The 22422-nt window shown below is 38.6% G+C and overlaps 1 protein-coding gene across 1 annotated transcript; it reads right to left on the bottom strand.

Annotated features, from left to right (window-relative positions):
• Positions 1–356: 356 nt before the first annotated feature.
• Positions 357–11833, bottom strand: dnajc11a (DnaJ (Hsp40) homolog, subfamily C, member 11a). Its single transcript, XM_062426807.1, has 16 exons — positions 11718–11833; positions 9215–9344; positions 8983–9056; positions 7418–7519; positions 7172–7300; positions 6917–7039; positions 6669–6742; positions 6383–6572; positions 6181–6266; positions 5857–5973; positions 3654–3809; positions 3456–3525; positions 3124–3181; positions 1931–2073; positions 1649–1778; positions 357–1310 (listed from the first exon to the last, which is right to left on the bottom strand). The coding sequence occupies exons 1-16, from the start codon at positions 11787–11789 to the stop codon at positions 1285–1287; spliced, it is 1680 nt and encodes a 559-aa protein (XP_062282791.1). The 5' UTR covers positions 11790–11833; the 3' UTR covers positions 357–1284.
• Between the last annotated feature and the right edge of the window lie 10589 nt (positions 11834–22422).

Below are 22422 nucleotides of genomic sequence, written 5' to 3' on the forward strand. Positions count from 1 at the left end.
AATGTTGTGTTTTGTTGTCTGTGTTTTCTTTTCCTTTTATTGCCTTTATGGGCTAATATTTTATACTAATTTAATATTATTACTACTGTTATACTAAAGAAGGGGATATTTTAACAGCCATTGTGAGCAGGAGGAATGATTATAGCAACAAAACCTCTTTCAGTGTTATTATGGGCACCTCACTGTTAATGTTATAATTTACATGTTTTTTTTGCTTTGAAAGGTCAAATTGTCTGCTGACTATTAGGAAACATAGAAAACAGTTTTTTCTTGTCTTTCATCTACTGTTACAATACTGTCATGTACCCTCCTAAGTGAAGCCAATATATTCTACCTCTGATCCACATAGAGTAGTCTTTACACACACACCTTTTAATTGTATTGATCATCTGGGTTTATAATTCATTGGTTACATTCAGTTGTCAAACCATTATATCATGTCATGCATCCTGGAAAACATATTTTGGTAAAAATAGATTGTGTCTCATGATTAAATTGTCAAACTCAATTTGAGTTTTCAAAAGAAGTAAAACTCTCTTGATCTTGTAGTGCTTTCAGTTTATCCATTATTTTCCGTTTGTGGCACGCTAACTGGCAAACAACTGAAGGGATCATTCAGACAGTTTGTCTGACAGTATGTTTAAAAGTTGCACATAGTCATCATCTGAAGATGATCGGCATCAAGAATCTTTTTCTTCATCAGATCAGGACCAATAAACACTTTTCATATGCAATTTCTCCAAATGCCTCAAAAACATTAACAATGTTCAATATTAGGTTTTAACCAAAAATCCAAATAATTTCATTAAGTGTTACAAAAAACCCAAAACAATACCAAAATGGCTATACAACATGAGAGAGACTGAGATTTTTAATAATATGGCAAATAAACAGAGGTGCATTCATGTCTTCAATCACATAGGCACTGCAGTTTGTGTACAATACGGTACATAGAACTCGATCATAAATTACAAGCCCTACCAAAAATAAATGGACACCAATGAGGCTAGAAGCCCTGTTAAATGAGATGGCAGCCATTGATTTTGGTGTCACATTAGAATTTCAAGCAGGCCATAACCCTGTCCATGGATACTGAATTAGGATCAATCCAGTCTGGGATGGTTTCACTCTGCTCTGCATATTTGAACGAACGATATAAAGACAAAAGATAAATGCACAATTTCTGAGAAACAGGGAGAGATCCATGTCGTATCTAAAAGAGAGGTTTATCCATCTTCTGTCAAACAGCTGAGAGATGCGTCTTTTTGGTCAGCAGAGGAGCCCCTATGTGTCTGCATCAATCCTGTGAGCTGCGCGGAGGACAAGAACAAAGAAGTCAGGAATAATGCTGCTGGCAGGCACATGAAAGTGGCAGGTAATACAGCTCTGTGAAATTTAGGAGACATTCTCAAAGTGGAGATAAAATATTTTAAGATATGTTGCATCAAACTACAAAGTGTTCAAGTTAATTTCCCCCGCTGTCAGTTACCTCTACATCTGACACAAGGGCACGTTAGACTCGTTCAAGAGAGTATATGATCAACCACATCATTAACCTGCACTGAAGTAGCTAAACACTATAGTGATGGGGGTAAAAATGTGACACAGTTTCTCTATGAGAGAGTGATTGTGCCTCGCTGAGACTTACATTGCTTTGGTATCCTGAGTGGTTCCGTGTCTCCTGACAGGACTTGATGCATGACTCCGCGGAACTGATACAGCACCTTCAGGCTCTTCTCCTCCCCCACACAGGGGTCGTAGAAGCCAGGGAGTCCTGACTAAAAAGACAAACACAAGGTCATGTAGAAACTGTAAACACACAAATCAATTTATAACCGGTATTTGTGATGGATGTATTCACATATTTTATACAATGGGAAAATACATTATGATTATGGCAAAAAAATCTAGTCTATCGTGTAGGTTATACCTTTGTAGTCTCAGTCAGGATGAGCTTTGAGTCTTTCACCAGACACTGCAGTGGCACAGTCACATCGATGACTTTTGCCCTCTCGTGTTTTCGACTATTGTCTGTCACGAACTTGCCGTACCAGGCGTTGAGGATGATGAGGCCTGATTTAGGAAGCATCATCAAGAACAGTGTGAATCAAACTGGAAATGTTATGCATTAATGTGGTATGTTAATGTGTTCCCAAATGCAAATTAGTCACTAAACTGTCATACTTAAATTCATTTTAGAAATCCCAAGGATGACAGATAATGTAGATTTTTACAACACAGTCGAACATGAACCAGCACTTTCACAGTAGAATACTTTTCATCTCGCATTCCATTACATCTGGTCACACTGTTAATAACAGAACCTATAATAATTTATTAAATTCACCTTGCAAGTGCAAAACAAAAACACAGCACAATTATTTTTAATTGTAAGCTATGCAGACAACAATGTTAGCATTTCGTGGAGTGTAGTCCACTGAATACAGACGAGCAGCTGTGTGACTGTCATTTCACACACTGTTATTAACTCTTATCTAACAAGTGCAAAGTGTAGGAGACCTCTGATGATACTAAAATCTAAGCAACCTCTACAGTGACAGGTGTTATAAGCCAATTATCACTTGCCAAACTCCCCAGGTGGAAATTATACTGTCTGCTGAGAGCTTTTTGTTAGTGTACTTATCAAAGGCAAACTAAAAAGCCCCAATTATCAGCAGTCAAAATAGAGGCTGGAGGGTCATTAAAAAATCCACTGAAACATATTTCTCTATTAACCATTTTAACCTTGTTTAAAAAGCTACCCATATCCCCACAAAATCACCCTGGATATCAGTGGCCACACACTAAGTGTCCTATACTACAATTAAAAGGCTTTAGTTTGGATTTTCTGATGTGTGAACTGGTAATTCATAGGGAGCAGAAAACGTGATTATTTTTTTTTTTTTTCAATAGAAGACCGGTTTTGTTTCATGTAGTTAAAACAGGCACTGTATCTCAGAAATTACACTACTCTGTGCCCAACATTCAACCAGGCATCAATGCATTTCACCTAAAATGTATGAAAAAGCAGTTGAGGATCTAAGAGAATCAAATAGTTTCACAACCTGCTTAAAAAACATTATTCTGAGGATAAGCTCATCCTTTAAATATTACTGATCTTACCCATTCTAGACTCCTCAGCTTCAATAATCCTGCGCACAGACTCCTGCATGAGTAAGACCTTTACAGATGAAAAAAGGCACAGGGAGAGAGAGAAAGGAAGACAGACACAAACAATGAGATTTCACATCATATGGATTATACTAATGAATTTCACTAAGGCTTTGCATCTTATCTAATCCCATCTCAGCCCATTTGTTACTACAGATTCCTGACTGGTGTGGGGCTTGTAATACTTCTTGACAGTCACGCACAATACCTGCATCTCTTATCTAACGCTGAAGCACGATACAGGATTGGCATCACAGCTACATGAAGACCTATAAAATACTCACAGCAGCCTCTGCCTCTTGTTTCTTCTTCGTTATGTTAGAGGCCGAGCTCACTCGCTGCTTCTCCAAGTCTCTGTTGAGTTAAAAGATAAATGGAGGAATAAAATTAGATCATAAAATCTGGCCATAATAATACATGTGGCGCTTCTTCCAATAACATTTCTTGCATGAAACAACCAACATAAAGCAGGGATTTCTTACTGTTCCTTCTGGGCTCGCACGTAGGGCCGAATAATTAGTTGCTGGAGGGCGAGGTAGACAACCAGTGGTCCAACCGTGGCGTAAAATACAGCACTAGGCATGAGTTGGTCGGTCAGGTGAATAGGGAAGAAATACGTCTGGCTGGCTCTGTTTAGTCTGCAGGGAGAGAGAGAGTGGGTTTCATATTTATATCCAAACGGCTAAATGCTAACTCCATGTAATATTTGTGGGAAATTCTCTCTGAATATGACAGAATATTAAAGGATAGATTCACAATTTTTTAACTGTTTTAAAACAATAGGTACCCATATGAACACTGAAACTGGTTTTGCTTGCTGTAATCATTCCTCCTGTTCATACTGACCATACCAGAGACAATACCAGGCTTCATATTAGGCAATATTAGGCTTAGGGTTGTAAGTGGTTCAGGACTGTCTTGCTAAGTAAGGCGAAAAGGGAATTGCGGTAATCAAGACAGAAGGAATTAAACGCATGTATAATCATCTCACAACTCGGGCGAGTTAAGTAATGTTCCTGAGCTGTTAGAAAGAGGAGCGAACAAAATAATCACATGCTGGTCAAGACTTAAAGCCTGGTCCATGGAAACGCCCAGATAATGGAGGGTCGGTTTAACAGTGGATGATAAAGAGTCAAGAATTTGACAAATTTGAGAACTTCTGTTTTATCAGTAATTAGTAGTAGAAAATGATCTGCCATCCAATATATTATAGAGTTGAAGTAGTTCAGTAGAACCGTTTTTAAACATTTAAATGTATGATTGAATATCGTCCACATCACAACAGAGGGAGATACCTTTAAAATGACTTATTATCTGCTAGAGTGGAAGCAAATACAGTGCAAACAGCGACGGGCTCAGGACAGAACCTTGGGGAACACCTCAAAACAAAGATTCAGTTGATGAGGCATAATTGCCTGATAGGTACGAGAAGAACCAATCCAAAATTGATCCAGAGATACCGACCAGTCCACCGGTCCACAATATCATAAGCAGCACTGAGTTGTAATGGTACCAATAAAGAAAAAACATTCTCCTGCATCACCCAGATTTAACAGATCATTTGGGACTGAGAAAAGCTGTTTATATTGAATGCAACCAACAGAAACCAGACTTAAACTTGTCAATAATGTTGTGCTCATCTTAACTACTGAGCAACCTTTTCTAAGACCTTAACTATAAAATAATAACTTAGAAATAGGCCTGTAGTTCTGAGGCAAAGATGACAGATTTGTTTGTTTTTTTGAGAAGTGGATGAACAGCAGCTTGTTTAAAATAAGTTGGGCTATGACCAGATGTCGAGTTATTGATTATAAAGAGCACACATGGACTAATGCAATCAATAACATTTTTTAACCAAGAATGTCAAGGGAACTAGAGGAGGTTTAACGTAGCACTAACTAGATTTGTGAGCTTTTGTAATGAGATTGGAGGATTGGAAAAAAAACTCTGCAGGACTGTTAGCTGGGAAGGGCGAGGTGTTGTGGGCTAAAAAAAGGTAATGATGTTTGCTTGTTTACCAATCTTGCCAACAAAGAAGCAAAGAAAGTTGTTGAAAACTACAAAACTAGAACAGCAAGTGATGTAGGAGAGACAGTTACTGCTGGGGTCAAACAGGATTTTGGGATTACGTTGACTATTTGATATAAGGTTAGAAAACTATGTAGCTCTGGCATCCATAACCATGCTATTAAAATGTGCTGACGGTTCTGATTACAGCAAGACAAACATTGTGTTAATGACTTGAACCAATCCTTTAAGGAATACTAAAGTAACAAAAGTTCAATTATTCTCTCAGCTACATACAGATGTGTGTATAAAAATGTGCAACACAGCAAAGTAAGAAAAACCTGCCACTTTCCAGGTCAGACAGGAGAGTGAATTGTGTGCTTATTTCTTACATGTTAGGACAATTTATAGTGCGATATGTTCTGTTAATGTCTGTCTGTAAGTGTCCCAAAAAAAACAACTATATGTATATTTGCAAATGCTTTTAAAATAATATCCCTGGACCAAATGTGTCTAATTCTGACACACATACCACATCGCAGACGCAGCTTGTAGAAAATTAATTTAACAGGCTGACACAATGTTACATCATGACTCCAATGGGCATCATGTCAGTAGTGTTTTGAGGAAAACCATTCTTTCCTCAAACAGGAAAATGGAGCAAAGAGCTGCACTCACTTGATCTTGAGGGAGACACCTTGGGGCACTCCCACGCTGACAGTGGCCCCCAGGACACTGTGTCGACTGATCTTCCTCTCTGCACCGTACTCCACCACAGTCCCAAAGAAACCTGATCTGCAACATAAAAGACAGTCATTACCTCTCTACCTGCACTCAAACTTTAATTTAAGCTGTCAAATTACTTACACCAACTGCACACTTAATTGGATGGAAATTTGAGTAGCTGCACAAACAAATTCATACTAAAAACAAATCTCATTATGACCTACAACAGTGATCTTATGTTTTCCATATAGCACATACTGCATTTTGACAACGTACTTTACTGAGCCCTTAATCTTCGTCTGATCATCATCCTGGAACTTGTACTGGTAGCTCATCATCATAAAAGTGTGAGGAATACCAAGCTGCAGAGACAAAAAGTAAATGATAATGATCATTTTGGCACAACTGTGACAAACAGCTGTTGATTTAACTGTGTCTCGGCCAACATTAAAGTTAAATATGACTGCTGGCTGCTAACCTGCATTGCGAAGGTGAAATGGCTGCTCTTGGTATCCCTGACTATGCTGGTGTTCATAGAGGACTGGACCCCCCAGCGCCACTGAAGGTAGCCCATAGTGTTCTTGTCTAGGTGACGGGCCAGCACTGTGGTAACCCCAGGACGCACGCCTCGAGATGAAAACTGGAGTCCACACTGAGCTGTCAAGAAGCTGAGGCACAAAAAAGGAAGATATGTCACTGATTTCTTCATGTTTTAGTGAAAACAATGATTATTGATTTCTTTTCTCTCATATTTCTAGACATACAAGCGAGGTGTCAAGTTTCGAAACATCTTCATTCCAAGGAGAGGTCCATGTGTGTCTCCAGCGCCAAACTCTACCTGCGTACACACAGACAAAAAAAAAACATAATTTCACATCTTAAGACATCAATTCCTGTTGTACCACATAGGCAGACAACTCTATTTGTGACATAGTCAGAGAAACAAAATGTGCTATTTATAGTGTACGTTACAAGATCAGTGCGTGCGGTGCCCAGTAAGAATGCAGCATACCTCTCCCCACCCCTTAGCCGAGGTGACTCTTCTCAAGGCCAAGTTAATGGTGCCACCTCCATTTCCGTTGTGGGTTGACAAGGAGCCAGACAAAATGGCTGTGTCGGTTGTGGTGAGAGGAGCCTGTAGTAGAACACATACAACAACTGTAAAGAATTAGCTCAAACATCTTTCCTTAAAACTAGCAGAGGTTTGATTCATCCGAACCACATCATTGTAAATATCACTTAAAAAGAATGTGGAGCAATGTTTTACCTCTATGGATTGTGATATGTGCATCTTGTTGATTTCCACATGTGGCACGCCCCCTCCAACCATATCCTCGTAGTCCTCCTCATAATGGTCAAAGAGGTCTGTGGCATCAATACCCACACTAATCGTTCCCTGTATATAATATGTTCAGGAAACAATGAATAATGTATATTACATGCACAAATTCCTAATGACTCTTTACACTACATTCAGTTGAATATGAGGCTTGTTATCTACTCCCGTGCATACCTTTGGGTTGGTCCTTTGCTGGAGCCTTCTCTCTTCTCGCTCTATCTGAAGACGCTCATACTCTTCTCGAATCTCGGCAGGGGTTCTTTTTCTCTCCACCACCTGGAGTCAGAAGATAGGATTTGAATGCAAAGGAAATGGTGGATTGACTGCTTCACAGGTGGCAGATAAAGAGCTGCAGTAGAAGAAATTTCACAACCCCCTATGTTCTTTCTGTGAAAATATTTATAAGTGTCGTAATTTTTACTGTCAAGCTCACACCAGTGGTTTCAGAGAAGCAAAACAAAAACTATTTCATGCCGGTTAAGCAGTTGAAAGTCTTATTGTAAGAATGCAGGCTTTATGTCCTGAGACTGCAATGCCAAAATATGTTTGTTTATTAATGCCATATATACAGTAGATATGGTTTATACTCCTTGATTCACTATGTATTCTTCCACTAAGTACGTTATTCTCAAGGGAAGACGGTAAAAGGATTAACCACATTAAGAGCTCATTTTATGCACATCATTTCTTTTGATGTGCTTCTGATGTGTCCATTTGAGTGCTACATGTCAGACCACCAGCTCAGTGGAGTTATGAATTGCACTACTTGAATGGATAGGCATTTTTAAAAAGATAATATCATATTTGTAGGGCTGCTTGCCACCAACTTAGTCCAAAGTCATGAAAAATGAAATTTTAGACTTGTGTATGCAGCCCTGATTCCTAACCTTTTTGTCCCTTATAATGCAGCAATGTCTACTTGTGACCCCTCGTCACCAGTTGCCTTTATGTACAAGTTGTAACCAGTTTCTATATTTGAATTTTTTTTTTAAACTTCTGACCAACTGAAATCATCGATGAATTCACACAAAAAAAAGCAAAGATTTGAGCCAAGAAAATAAATCCTCCGAATTGAGAACCACTAATCTAAAGCACACCATAAATGTGTAATTTATAAAATATATTGATTTGTTGAAGTTGTCAAGAACCTAAAGATATGCATGCTAAGAAAGAATATGCCTTTTCGCTTTAAACATTGATTCTACTGCAAAAAGCAGCCAACCATGGTTTCAAATGGAAACACGCTACCCAGATCACCCAGAGGAAGGCAAGAAAGCCAGAAACATTTGGTGTGTTCAGATGTACTGTGGAAGGGTTGCCTCTTTAATGTTGATGGCCTTGCACTGAAGCTCACATTGATCTGCACCTCATTGTGTGTGCTTTCTCAGGAGTTTAAATGAAAATTTCAAACCCATACTGAATTTTTCACACAGATAGACATGTGGAATAGATTTTTTTTTGTTACATGACATTTGGTTCTGTTTGCAGTTGGCTAGCAAAATACATATGACATTTATAATGAATTCAATACACATTCTTTTTAAAAATGTATAAGACAATCATGGTTGTGAAATTCAGTCGCAAGAGACTTAAACTGCACGTCTGAGATTCGTCAGTGTATGTTTTGCTCTAAGTAAATAGTAAACTGTCACTCAACACGATGGCCTACAAAACATTGTTTCTAACATCAAGTGCTGGCTTATTTGGGGATTACGTTCTTAAGTCACTAATGGACTTACCTCCCATCCTTCAACATCGAGACCTCGCTTGCCATAGATATCATAGATAGCTCGGGCCTGTGGGTCACTAAGCACTGTAAAGAGATGGATTACCATTAATAATGTGAACAAACAGTATAAATTGTTTATAAATCTAAATGTGTCAGTGAAGATCATAAAATGTTCAATACGTCTGCTTCATGTGTACCTGAAAAAGGTGTCGACTGCGTGATGTGACCGAAGCTTTTCTTACCTTCATAAGCTTCGTGTACGAGGTTAAAAAGCTGTTGTGCCTGTAGCTTCAGCTCAGGATCCCGGTGTTTGTCTGGGTGATACAACATGCATAATCGCCTGTATGCCGCTTTAAGCTCATCCTGTGTTGCCTGAAGCACAACATTGAGACAGAAAAAACAAAACTTTGTGTGACAAAACTTTAGGGGAAACTTGATCAAAAACATACAAAATATTCAGTATAATGTCGCTACAGCTGAACCCACCTATTACTAACTTAATTTACAAATGATCTGGCCTGCAAACTAGGACTGCGACTAATCGATTATTGTCATTATCGATTAATCTGTTGATTATTTTCTTGATTAATCAATTCCATAAAATGTCAGAACATTGTGAAAAATGTCGATCACTGTTTCCCAAATCCCAAGGTGACGTCTTCAAATGTCTTCTTTTGTCTCGACCAACAGTCCACAACCAAAATATATTCAATTTGCAGTCATAGATGACTAAAAAAACCAGACAATTGACATTTGAGAAGCTGAATCAGGGCATTGTTTTTTTAATAAATGACTCAAAATTATAAAGTAACTATCAAAATAGTTGGAGATTAATTTAATAGTAGGCAACAAATTAATTAATCATTGTAGCTTTAATATGAGGACAGCCGTAATACCATTTCAGGGCGTAGATGACTTGTGACAAAACAGTCTAGACATTAAGTTGCTGATGTTGCTGAAATTCAGACTAATTACATTGTTGTGAGACTGACCGATGCAAAAGGTCATCTATCAGTGTATTCATAAAAATTTAATCTGGACTCCCGCCAACTAAACATTTAATTTGTGAGATCACGGACATAAGAGACCTTGAGTCATTTGAGTGGTTTACTGTAAAGAGATCAGTTACACTTTTTTTTAACCCATCATTGAATTCAAGTTTATCATGTTAACAAGATTTTTAGTTGGCTTTTATAAAGCTGTAGCAGTTTTTAGATTCACAGTGAATGAAAGGTGCAGTACAAATTAAATGCATTATTATGATTATAGCCCGACCGATACCGAATTTTTGGGGCTGATGCTGATACTGATATTAGGGAGTAAAAAAATTCCTACATCACTATATCAGCTGATAATCTTGTATATACAGAATATATACATAAACACACATTTTCTTTCAAATGTGGTTAACAAATACTTGTGACAAAGGTATGAAATGGAGATTGTGATATTTTACAGTTTAAAAAATGAACTCAATTTTAATAAAATGACATCAGTGCACTGAAACAGTAAACTTCACTGAGAATTTAATATGTAAACTTGAATTAGGAAAAAAGTTTAAATACACATAAAATGCAGCCTATAAACATATATATAAAAAAATATCAGCACATATTGGATGGCACCAACACTGATACCGATATATCTGTGATAGGCCAATATCGGTTGAACGATATACACTCATCTGCCTCTATAGGTACACCTGTGCAACTTAATTTAATCCAATACAACAGCTCTGCTTTAAATTATATAATTATGATGCTAATACAATTTCAATCTTTGTTGACATTGTCAGGAAGGTGATAATTATACTTTATATTTATTATTGAAGTCGTAGTGGGTGATGGTGGTGTATAAGGGTGCATTATACTGAATAGTGTTCCTAATAAATAATGTCCACCCCATTAACATACATGAGAGGGACAAAACATTAGGAGGACCACCACTTAGTACAACCTCAGTAATAAGCATACAGTAGAATTATAACTTTTTTGATAATGTCAACAAAAATCGAACACATATAAACTTAAAACAGTAGAATTTATGGATGAGTTGTTGTGTTTGATTGAATTAGATTGCACAGGTGTACCAAAGGCAGTGGCTGGTGACTTTAATACTAAGGCTCTAATTATGATGAATTAACATTAATTCCGTTTTTTTTTGCTCCAATACTTTTCTCGTACATGCTCACTCACTTGACTTTATGTAAATTATAAGAACATGTTAACTGTTGTTTGTTCAGTCAGTCAACAAAGCAGCGCGTCTGTCTAACACAAAGTCGATTTTAATTATGTAAAAATGTCATTCTCACATTTGGCATATATTCAGAGTGTAATCTGATGATGGTCAACCTTTACAGTTGCACTCATACAGTACATGGTAGCATTAGCTGGTTAGCACAGTCCATGAGATCATTCTGAAAGTGAAAATAACTTTAACATCAGTCACCAGATTACCACAGTAATACACGACTCTGCAAATTACTCCATGAACTGAAAGCTCCCGTTTGTAAAAGTGGCCAACATGATGCAACCTGTTGTATGTCTTTGCAAAAAAAAAAAAAAGTGTGCAGCCGAAGAGTCACACCACAAGAAACCAATGTCGAGGGTCACAAGCTAGCCCACCTAGCTAACATTAACTCTGATTATTCGGGCTGCCGCTTCACGTTAACCCTAGAAAGCTTCAAGGAGGACTGCGACGTGTGTACGCGCAGACATTCATTCAGATCACAGCTGTGCAGCTTACCTCTCTCCTGACATTCAACAGGGAATAGTAGTCATCATTGCAGATCTCATCATCGTCCAAGGCAGACGCCATGTTTACACCCGGTCATCACTTCTTCTTCGGCTCATTTACGTCGCGCCAACACTTCGCTGCGCACTCTCTCGCCCCCTTGTGTCTCGGATGAATAAACACACAAAAACCGACTTTTTTTATTCACGCTTGTTCATGTTATGTGTTTTTCATTTTTGAAGTGTTATAAATGTGCAGCTATTCGACTTAATTGTTATAAGGAGCGGTGCTGAGAGGTCTGGGTTCAGTATAGCATCTAAAGTGTCATTTTAACCCCCCGAAAACTGTGAGTCGATTTACCTGCTGAGAATAGGGTTGTTATATCACTAGAAAGAGTAGGTAGGAAACTCAGGAGTGTCCTGCATAATGAGGACCACACATTGTACAATGTTTTTAGTGAGCTGAAGAGCTCCTTTAGTGACAGACTTGTAATGCCATGGTGCTCTTCAGAAAGATTTAGAAGGTCCTTTTTTGCCTGGTGCAGTGAGGTCTTTTTAAAAAAATGTTTTTAACAAAAACTGTTGTTGACTGATTTGATGTTGATGTGGTGCTTTGCGCTTATCTTGCACTGCCTCAGTCTTGTAGCCTATGTTTCTTTTCTTGTATGTTGTTTGTCTTTGTGTAAGGGTGACATTCAGTTTCCTCTCTAGGGGATTAATAAAGTACTTCTTATCTTATCTTATATCTATCACTACTTTTAAATATCTTGAAACATTCTTTAAAAATACTTTTATATCTGTATGAATGTAATTTAATTTAATGTATCCATTCATACTAATCATTATTGTTTTATAGTATTTTATACTTTTATAAAATTTTATACTCTACGTAGCTTTTTTATGAATCAAAGTGCTATATAGATAAAGTTTAACACTGCTCCTAACCATTTTAAATTTCGCCCATTATGTTTTAATGTAAATGGGAATACATAAATATCACTGAATTTGACATTTTAGGTAAAAATTCATCTTGATACGGTGTCATATTCCCGATATTAAAATATGAACATACATTGTTTAGAAGGTGGATAGATATGCATGCATGCTGTTCTAAAAGGGTGGGCTTGTTGTCTGCATCCTATCCACCTAGAAGCAATTAAGGCAAAGGGCGAGACAATCACTTCAGCACATTAGGTATTTCATTAGCTGATTATTACTTTCCTTGCAATAACAAAGCCGTTGACTGTACAAGGCGCGACGGAGCAGCAGGCAGCAGAGGAGCTGTCCTTTCAGCACCACCGCCTCAAACTATACACTGCGTTTCAGCACTGACCATCCACAGCCTGTTAATATAGGATGACGGCTGTTCTTAAGTGCTGTAGTTGAGTGCCAAAACCAAAGTCTATTAAGCACAATGATTTGTAATTCGACTGCCTGTAGTCATTTAACGTTGCCATACTATTTGTCAAGGCTGTATGTAACTGCGACATAATGATAGAAGTTTTCAAATCTGTGCGTCACCCCGACCAATCAGTACCTGACAGAAATGTTGAGGTGTGCTTCACCGGGTTGGATCCACCTCCTGTAAATTCCTCCGGTCGGAATTGCTGCGTTTAAGGACCAGCCTCCAGCAGGCTATTAAGCTGCCACTATCCATAATCAGTGAGGTCTACAAGGGAACAAACTAGTCTCCGGGCTTTCAGATATAAACAGACATCTGACACTTGATTGGCAGATTGTGCAGACATATGCCTACTATTGTTTAAAACGTTTCAAGTGTTTCGTTTCTTTTTTTAATATGTCTGTGCCCAAGAATCCCTGGAAGGAAACCAGTATCCTGCATCCGAGTGAAAATAAAGTAAAGTGAGCCTGTAAATCGAAACAAGCAAAAATTATTCTGTTATTGATCATTATGTAAAAATATAATTATATGCAAATGGTCTCCGGTAGTTGTATGAAACAGATCAGACAGCCATTATCAAATTTGATCAAAATACTTATCTCTACAGATAGCCAATGTTTTTTTTTACATATATAAAACTTAATAAAGACCATTAAGCAGTTAATTTAGCCTAATTAGGCAATGGGCTGTTTTGTATTGCTCAGGTATCTAGTGTTAAACAACTTTAGTGGGGCGGCTAAAAGACAATCATTTAACACTCCCATTGTAATTAGTTTTAATTGAGTATAAAAGATGCACTGAACATGAAGTAATTTCCTTTTAATATAATAACGCGTCATCAGCTTTAAACTAAAGCGTCATGTCAGACCTGCAGCGTCTCTGAGCTGTTTTAAATTCACTGTTAAAAAAAAGAAAGAAAAAAGAAAAGAGAGAGAGAGAAAGAAAAAAAAGGAGAAAAAAACACGGCTGGTGGTGCCAAGGTGATTGGAGATGTGTTTTTCATCCCGGAGCCTCTCTGTCAGTCACCGCCTCACAGCCAATGATAAGTTCTCCTCGGTCGGACCGACTCGCCGCTTGCTCCTCCGGTCCCTCCTCGTGCTGTCCTCACCGTGCACGCGCGTGGTACCCACGGTCGTGAGGAGGAGGAGGATGTTGCGCGTGAAGGGGAAATGGCTGCCGAAAACAAGCCGGAAGGTAAGAGAAATATAATGGGATTAATTTACTAGTATGACCGCCGTGTGATTTTAGGAACAGTCGCAACTCTTACACAAGCGAGAGGACAAGTGGAGACATTTTTGGGCTGAAAAAGGCTCCGCTATTTTCTTCCGAATAGGCAGCTAAAACGTGGAGACATCACCTAGCCAGCTAATATTAGCTTGCTTTCTAGCCAGCTGCTATTCCCATCGTAGCACCACATCTAAAGCACCACCACCACGGGGACAAATAGTCAGCGTGGTTAAAAGTAACGCGTTTACCGTGTGTTTTGCTCCGGATGCTTATCAAGAGACGAGCAAATTCAAGTTGTTAACAACAAGGCTAAGTTAATGACAACATGTCATTGGCATCGACTAACTTCTTCCCTTATTACCCAGCTTTAAAAAAGCTGCTCGGTTGTGGTAGTTTATCTGTCAATACGACTGTCCTCTGCAGCCGCTGTTTGCAGCTTGTTTGGAAGACATTGCGATAATCATTATGGCATGTCTGTTTTAAAACGTACAAGTCGAGTTTTATATATTTTTTCCCCCCCGTCTTGGAGAGGGTCGTTCAGTTCCCCCTTGAAGCGCGATGTTTTTTTTCTTTGGCATTCAGCGGATAGTGATTGCGAGTGAGAAGTGATGTTTTCATTTTTTTAAATCAGCCGATTATGTTCTCCAAATTCCAATTGGGCTAATAGTACTTGGCCTATATTTGTTTTTTTTGAGACACGGACACCAGAACGTTGTAATACCCGCTCCGCTTGTAATGCCCTATCGCGCTGGAAATGAAATGCCATCACACCAGAGGAAACAGGGAGCATGGAGAGTAGGATTTCCAGCAGCACTGCCTGCCCATTTACACTACTTTACACATAGGACAAAATGATGACTTTTTTTCCCTGAGCTTATTTCACACGGCTCACTAACTTAAAATGAAACCCATTAGACTTACTTAGTGGGTATATTTTACTGCGAAACATATCCATAAGAGATCTGCTTCTATTCAGATAGGCCCATGGAGTATTTGGGTGAGTAATTAAACAATGACTGTATAAAAATAAAGATAGGATAAAATAGAGAAATTGCAAATTGGCTAGTTTTCTTGGCAGCTTTCCACTTTTAAGGGTATTTGATCCAGGCTGGAGTAAGTTATGTATTTACAATCTCCGTTTCACATTTGATATGGGTGAAATTCCTAAGACATAGCAACTTAAATTCAGATCTTTTACAAATCTCCTGGATAATGTTGGAGCTTGTTAAACTGGCTTTAATCACACTGTCTTGTTTATGTTGATATCAAGTTGCTTCTTATGGACTAAACTAACTATAATAACAATAGTTCACAACTTGTGAGTTTTTAGGTTTTGTAATGAGCCTAATTAAGCATAATTACGGTCGTTAATACAATATGCTATTGCATTTTTTCCTAAATGTGTGTGTTTTTAAAAAAAAAATATTTATTGATTATATAGACCCATCTGGATGAAACAAAAGAGTCATCCTAGACTTAAAGAATTGGCTGCATAATTTGAGAAACAGTTTAAAAAAGAGATTTTCATAAATCGTTAGGTCAAGCTGTTTCTGAGCTGTACATAACATATTGTTGCAGGCTCCAAAATTGAACAGACCTCCGTCAGAGTTTGGTGTCAGGAGCCTCAAATGTGAATTCTTTTTGATGTGGAATTACTTTAATGTTTCAAATGAGTGTAAACAAATTACCTCCGTCCATATGAGGGGAAACGATAAAACACTGGGAATTCAGTTGTTTGAATGTCAGTGTGCCAACCACTAAACAGAGTCCCACCAGGGGGTGATGTTGAGCTACAGAAGCACATTTAGTGTATGAAGGATCTGTCTGTGGCTATGACAAAAAAATGAAGACATCTGGTTTTATGATAGTAATGACTTCACTGTGGTGTATAGTCCTAATGTATTAATCTAGATAGCTGAACTTAACAAATAGGATTCAGTTGTTAATCCCGATGCCTCTCCAGCACTGGGAACTCTCACCGAAAACCCTGACTTGAAAGTCCCATTGGTGAGCAGGTTAAGTTATTTTCAGTGTTCCTGTGAGGCCGGTCAGTGGAGAAAAAAAAGGAGGAGGAGGAGGAGGAGGAGGAGGAGGAAGGGGAGCATAGAGAGAGTGAGAGAGCTTCACACCTTCATGTAAATGCAATGTGGTCTCATGGAAGCCTGGCCCTTGAAGCTTTTACATAGAGCTGCCATGCTGAATCTTTATTCCTGCATCTAGTTTTTTCTTAGTTCTTGGCTATTCATTAATATAGAGCATGGATTTTTTAAACATCACTGTAGCAGCTTTTACATGACATGTCCCTGGATGTCGTGTAGCTGCTGAGAGAGCTGAACAGTGTTTCCTTAACCTTTTGTCCTTGTGGTATGCAGGCAGTGCTGATCTCTCTTAGTTGGTTGGCAGGTCCTATGATGGCCCATAACAACTGAGGGTTACATCTTGTGTTAAACCCAGGGGCCATGACCCAGTCTCACTCAGTGGTGTAATGTTTACATCCTGGGGTATTTCTCTCCAGCCTAACTGATTGTCAGGGCCCTTGGGGGTGTTTTTTTTTCTTCACACTCATAAAAAGCACTGTGGGTCCGTTATTTTAAGTACAAAGCCTGGAGGGCACTGAAAAGACAGGCTTGATATGTCTTACACTGAGAGTCCTCAGGATGAAAATACAGCCAGTGGTTTTTATGAATCCACCAGAGCAGAGACTCATAAAAATATTTCTTTACAAGAGCCAAATTTGAGAAAAGAAATGAATTGACATTTGTAAACACAACCTACGGTACTAACACTTTGTGTGTTTGGACTCACCAGTGTATGAAACATTGTTAAACCTAAATCTGGATGCTTTTACCCTCTGAAGTTGAATCTTGATAATGTAGCATAGTTACTTTAATTTAAAATCAGTTTTAATGCAAGGCCTAACATTACTGATGCGTAAAACTCACACAGGTGTGATACATAAATAATATACAGAATATTTAAGGTTAATGTAGCTGGAAACTTTAGTGGCAACAGAAACAATCAACAGAGGTTGTTTTCTGAAACATAGTGAATTAGGCCTGTAGTCTTAGCCGAGCAGAAAGTTATATATATATTTTTATTTTTTTATTTTCTTATTTTCAAGCGGATGCAAATTATAAAGTTTCATGATGTTATCATTTCACTCAAAGTTCATGGTGAAACGGCAGCAAAACATCAAGTAAGCACGCAGTCAGCCATTAACTTACAAAAGTGCTTGTGCAGCAATGGTATAAATATTTCTCCGCTGTTTTGTAAAGAAGGATGAATTTAACCTCCTCGTGATGTCGGACGACTTACTCTCCCAGTTTTGTGTTGAATCAGGCGGTACATTTTTTTCCCAGCCTTTTAATTGAATCAGCGAGGCGTGGATGGATGGGACACAGGTCCGGTCTGTGGTTGCTGAGACGTATCATTCCTAATGCCTGCCTGTAATAGACCTTTACTGACTGCTTTGCACGGCCTCCACTGATTGATTGTATTGATTTTATCTAGCTTACCACTGATACAATAGGGAGTGTTATTGACCCATATCAAAGTGGGGCAGAGCTACAGTGACCCTTATTACTGGCCATATTTCCTATAGAGACAGAAACTTCACTGTTTTAAATGACAATAGACACATTCACTGTGATTTATTATAATTATGATGATTATTGTTACCATTATTAGCCTCATATTGTGCCCAACAACTTTTATGTGTTTTAAATGTATTTCAAATATACTGTCTAGCCTCTGTTGATATTACTTGCATGGGGAGTTTGCTTAGTTATCACAGACTGGGACAATGCTTCTTTTCCTCGATTTTCTCTACTTTTCTCTTTGCCTCCTGAAGGACTGAAGAAAATTCGTAATCCGGATCGAATGTACAGATCAGCAGTGTGTTATGCTGGCCATGGTCCACCTAAGAGTATCAGTGATGACACAGAGACGAACAGTAAGAGTCAGTTATTAATACTGCATTGCTGCTCCAAGAGGCCACTATCTGGCCAATCTATTATTCATTCATCGATTCATTTATTTACTTCTTGATTTCATCCGTCCCCATGCCCCCTCCTTCTTTTATTCTCTTCCAACACAACACCTCCTCCGGCTGCTCTGTTGATTGAAGTGTCTGCTTTACGGGATCATGCTGTCAATAGCTGAAGTGTTGTCGTTAACTAAGAGTGATTGTTTCAGGTTGAGGCCAGGGGATCAGGACCTGAGCAGACCCTTAGAGAGAAAGCTTACACTTTGAGCCATCAATTATGGCCCACTACTACTTTTCTCTGCTTTTCTTGAACCTGTATTTGATGGAGGGAAAAAGTCAACCCAAGTTTAAAAAAAAAGGCTTGCAAAATTAAATTGTGTTTGACCAAAATATTTATTAACTGCTGAAAAAATTAATATCCTATGATATTTTATTTTACTTCAAATGAATTAATCTGTGCCTCTGCCTCCCTCTCATTACATTTGTGCTCTATGAAAACTGTAGTCAAGGGGCAAAGAACAAAGACAACACAACATCATAGCTGAGGTTTTTATGACTTGTAAAAACCAGCATCTGTGGGAATTGCTTCAGTGCACTTACAAGTCTGTGCACTAGTGCTATTTTCTGTCACGACCAAAACAAATCAGTCAGAAATATAGGCCAAAGTCTCGGTTTTATTTGTGGGTGATTTTCCTTTCATTCCTCTTTAGAAAATGTGTCTGAATTTTAGCCTCTGTCTTTGCCTATTGAAAAAACTGTCTGCTGTAAAGCAGATTGTTTCTCAGCAGAAAGGAGGCCCTTCATTGTTAATAAATACACCAGTCTCTTCACTGCTGGAAGACTGTGTTGATCTAGACTAGAGACTGGGTAATTAAGTGTGCTCATGTATTGTCATTTCTAAATAGAGAGTCTGAAATCACCCCAACTCCTTATTAGGCTCCTCAGTCGATATCTGTCGCTGGGAGAGCTCTTCTGCACCAAATCTTTTTGGTATTTTTAAAAGAGAATGTTTTGAGACATTTTATGGCAGGGGACTGTCTGTGCAAATCTATGAAACAGGGGTGCAGACTGTAACAGGGACATTGTTGATAGACTTTCGCGTTACCCCTTCATGTGTGACAGCTGTGACTGACAATACATTTTGCCGGTCTTGCTATTTTCCCCCATGTTATTGCGTGGTATTACAGTATCCTGTACCCATGTCAGACACCCTGTTTAATGCGTTCAGCCTGGAGGTTTTTCTGCCTCACCAGGACACTCTGTGGCAGAATACAGCAGCTCAAACAGGCAGGTAAACCATTGATCTGAGTAATTGTCTGAGTAATTGTGGGAATAGTTATGATACAGAAAGAGGGGCTTTGTTTGTGTGCATGTGTAAGCAATAGGGACAAAGTGAAAGGGAAGGAGAGAGAGAGGGAGGGAGAGAGAGAGACACACACACACACACATAGACAGACAGAGTTGGAGAGAGAGACCTCACCTTTGCTCTCCTTGAGATGGGATTTATATGGATGGGTGAGCTTGGTGAGGGCAGAGAACACATAAAGAGTCATTTTCAGTTTGTTGCAGGCAGTTAACCATGTGTGCATGTTTGTTGAACTTCCAGTAATAGGCCCAGGTTTTTTTTCCCCTGCTGTTTGACTTTTTGACAGTCTTCCCTTATTATGCTACATTATGCCATACCATTATACCCACATAGAGCCACAGTGCGTATAAAGTATAATCATTGAGGGAACGTCAACAGTGTAATTATAGACTATGAATGCTGCCACAATGCACATGTTTAGTGGTAACACAGCTGCATATACAGTACCAGTCAAAAGTTTCGGCACACTTTCCCATTTAAGAGAATGGGAAGATTGGACCAAACTGATACTTTAATATCAGTGTCCAGAAAAATTCAGTATAATTCAAAACTCTTACTAGCATGCAGACTCTTTATACCTTTCCCACTGGGAGGGGAAAAAATACCTTTTGCGCCTCTTACAGTAGCTGTTGTGTGTGTTGCAGGTCAAACACTCATCCTACATCCTAGAGAAGTCATGTAATGTTCTCTTTGTTGTAGTTTTGTTGTAACATAGCAACGCAATGGTGAAGTTGAGTAAGACTTTTTTTTTTTTGGCTTGTGGGCGGTTAGTAATTTCACTGTATGTAAGAGCGTTATCGAACAGGCTATAGGCCAAATGATAAAGATAATTGGTTTCCCACTCCTACACTAACACATGGCTATTTTAAGTCTACACACTCCTATCCATGTCCCCATCTAACGTCGTCAGGCTGTGGGGAGACTGGCCCTTGGACTGCTGGCCAATCATTGTTATTACTGCCAGGGAAATCTGACACTGCTCTAATTGTCTTGTGTTGTAGTAAAGCTCAGCTCAGGATCTCCCACAAGTAAGAGTCTATGGACTTCTCTGTAGCCAAGTACCACAAGTTTTCCTTGTGAAAAACATTGTGAAATTGATGTACTATAGATAGATGAGTTTTAGGATGTTTCAAACCTCTTGAAATGAGTGATTTTGGACTATCACTTAACATGGAAATGTGACAAAATAGAGTATCATTCAAAGGGATAACAAGATGAATCGTTTTTGTTAAGTTAAGCACACGGTTAGAGGGTTATCAATATTTAATGAGCCTGGAAGTCATGATATTTGGCTGCAAATTATTATTGATGTCAGCAAGAATTTTGAGTCTTATCTGAATCAAAGGAAAGTGTCCTAATCTGTAGGCTACAGGGGAAATATCCCATTACTGTAAAGGCCACTGCAATCATCTCCTGCAGGTTAAACCCCCTCTTTACCTTTCCACCCTCTTTTTTTCACACCTCCACAACCACATTGATTGCTTTAATTGGCAGCGTGTGATTAGCTGACCACTGCACCCTGGGTGCTTCACATTTGACCACAGTTTTTTATGTCTAGTTTTTTGTCATGTTCTTTCACCATGTTAAACTAAACTTTTGTTCCACCTAAATCTTGTCATTACACTTACGGCATGACACATACATTGGGGATTGTTTATGTTTAGATACGTGCTTCCATATTGGCATTTCACTTGTATTTTCACATCCCTTTTTAAAGAAAGTGCATGATATAGAAACTGCATGTAGCTTGGCTGTGTTTTTTTTTTCTGTGCATGTTGTGAATGAATGCCATTTCTGTTTTCCTCTCTTCTGTCTATTGTAATAGGCCTGTGTGCTTTTGTGTTTTTCGATGTGCATGCATGGTTTGTACACACACTGAAAGTTGTTCTTTCAAATCCCCTGCCAGTGATGTGATGTTTTACTGTTTCTGTCCCTCTCACAGTGAGCGCTTAAGTGTATGAGTATTATTCTGTTCATATAATACAGGGATTAAGTGATCAAAATATCAGTTCCTTCAAGAAGTGAGCGTTGGAACAAACATTATTGTCAGGCGCAGGAGGTGAAACAGATGACGGTGCATTTTCAGGTGGAACATTGCAGCTTATTCTATCTTTAAATGGACTCAGTGTAGGCACATAAGCTGAGCTCCCTTCAGTTAAAATAGATCATGAAATATGCAAAACAGGCAGGACTTTAAAGTGATGAATTTGTGACCATCATTAGGACATCATTTTGATGCGAGACTCTACAATCACAGCAAGAGCTCCTTTGCTGGATGACATATTTTTCTTTTGTTTGTGTATTTGCATTTTGTATCAATCACTACAATTGAAAAACTTGTTGCTTGGCCGCAGTTTATCCGCAGCAGATGAAGGAGTATGTTTTTGTTTTTTGGTAGCTTGACATTTCTCACCCCAGTTGATGAAATATGTCTGAGCTAATTTCATTTGGCTAACCTGGCTAATTTTGGAGATAAACTCTTAGGGGCATTTTTGGTCCTGCCTAGTGGATGGCTGTCATCCAACCTAATGATAACAGACATTGCCATCGGCTTAATTCAGCTTCACAGCCCTTCTTACTGGACAGAGATGAGAGCCAAATGTTTATCCACAGGACTGTTTGTGTTTTTTGTGATTCACCTCCTATGTGTTTCAGGTAAAGCTACAAAAAGAGCACATACTGTTACACTGCACATTACATCCTTAAGCCATATTAGCCACTGAACTGTTGTGGAAAAT

Source organism: Scomber scombrus, chromosome 10 (assembly GCF_963691925.1).
Source record: "Scomber scombrus chromosome 10, fScoSco1.1, whole genome shotgun sequence".
NCBI classification, from domain to species: Eukaryota; Metazoa; Chordata; class Actinopteri; order Scombriformes; family Scombridae; genus Scomber; species Scomber scombrus.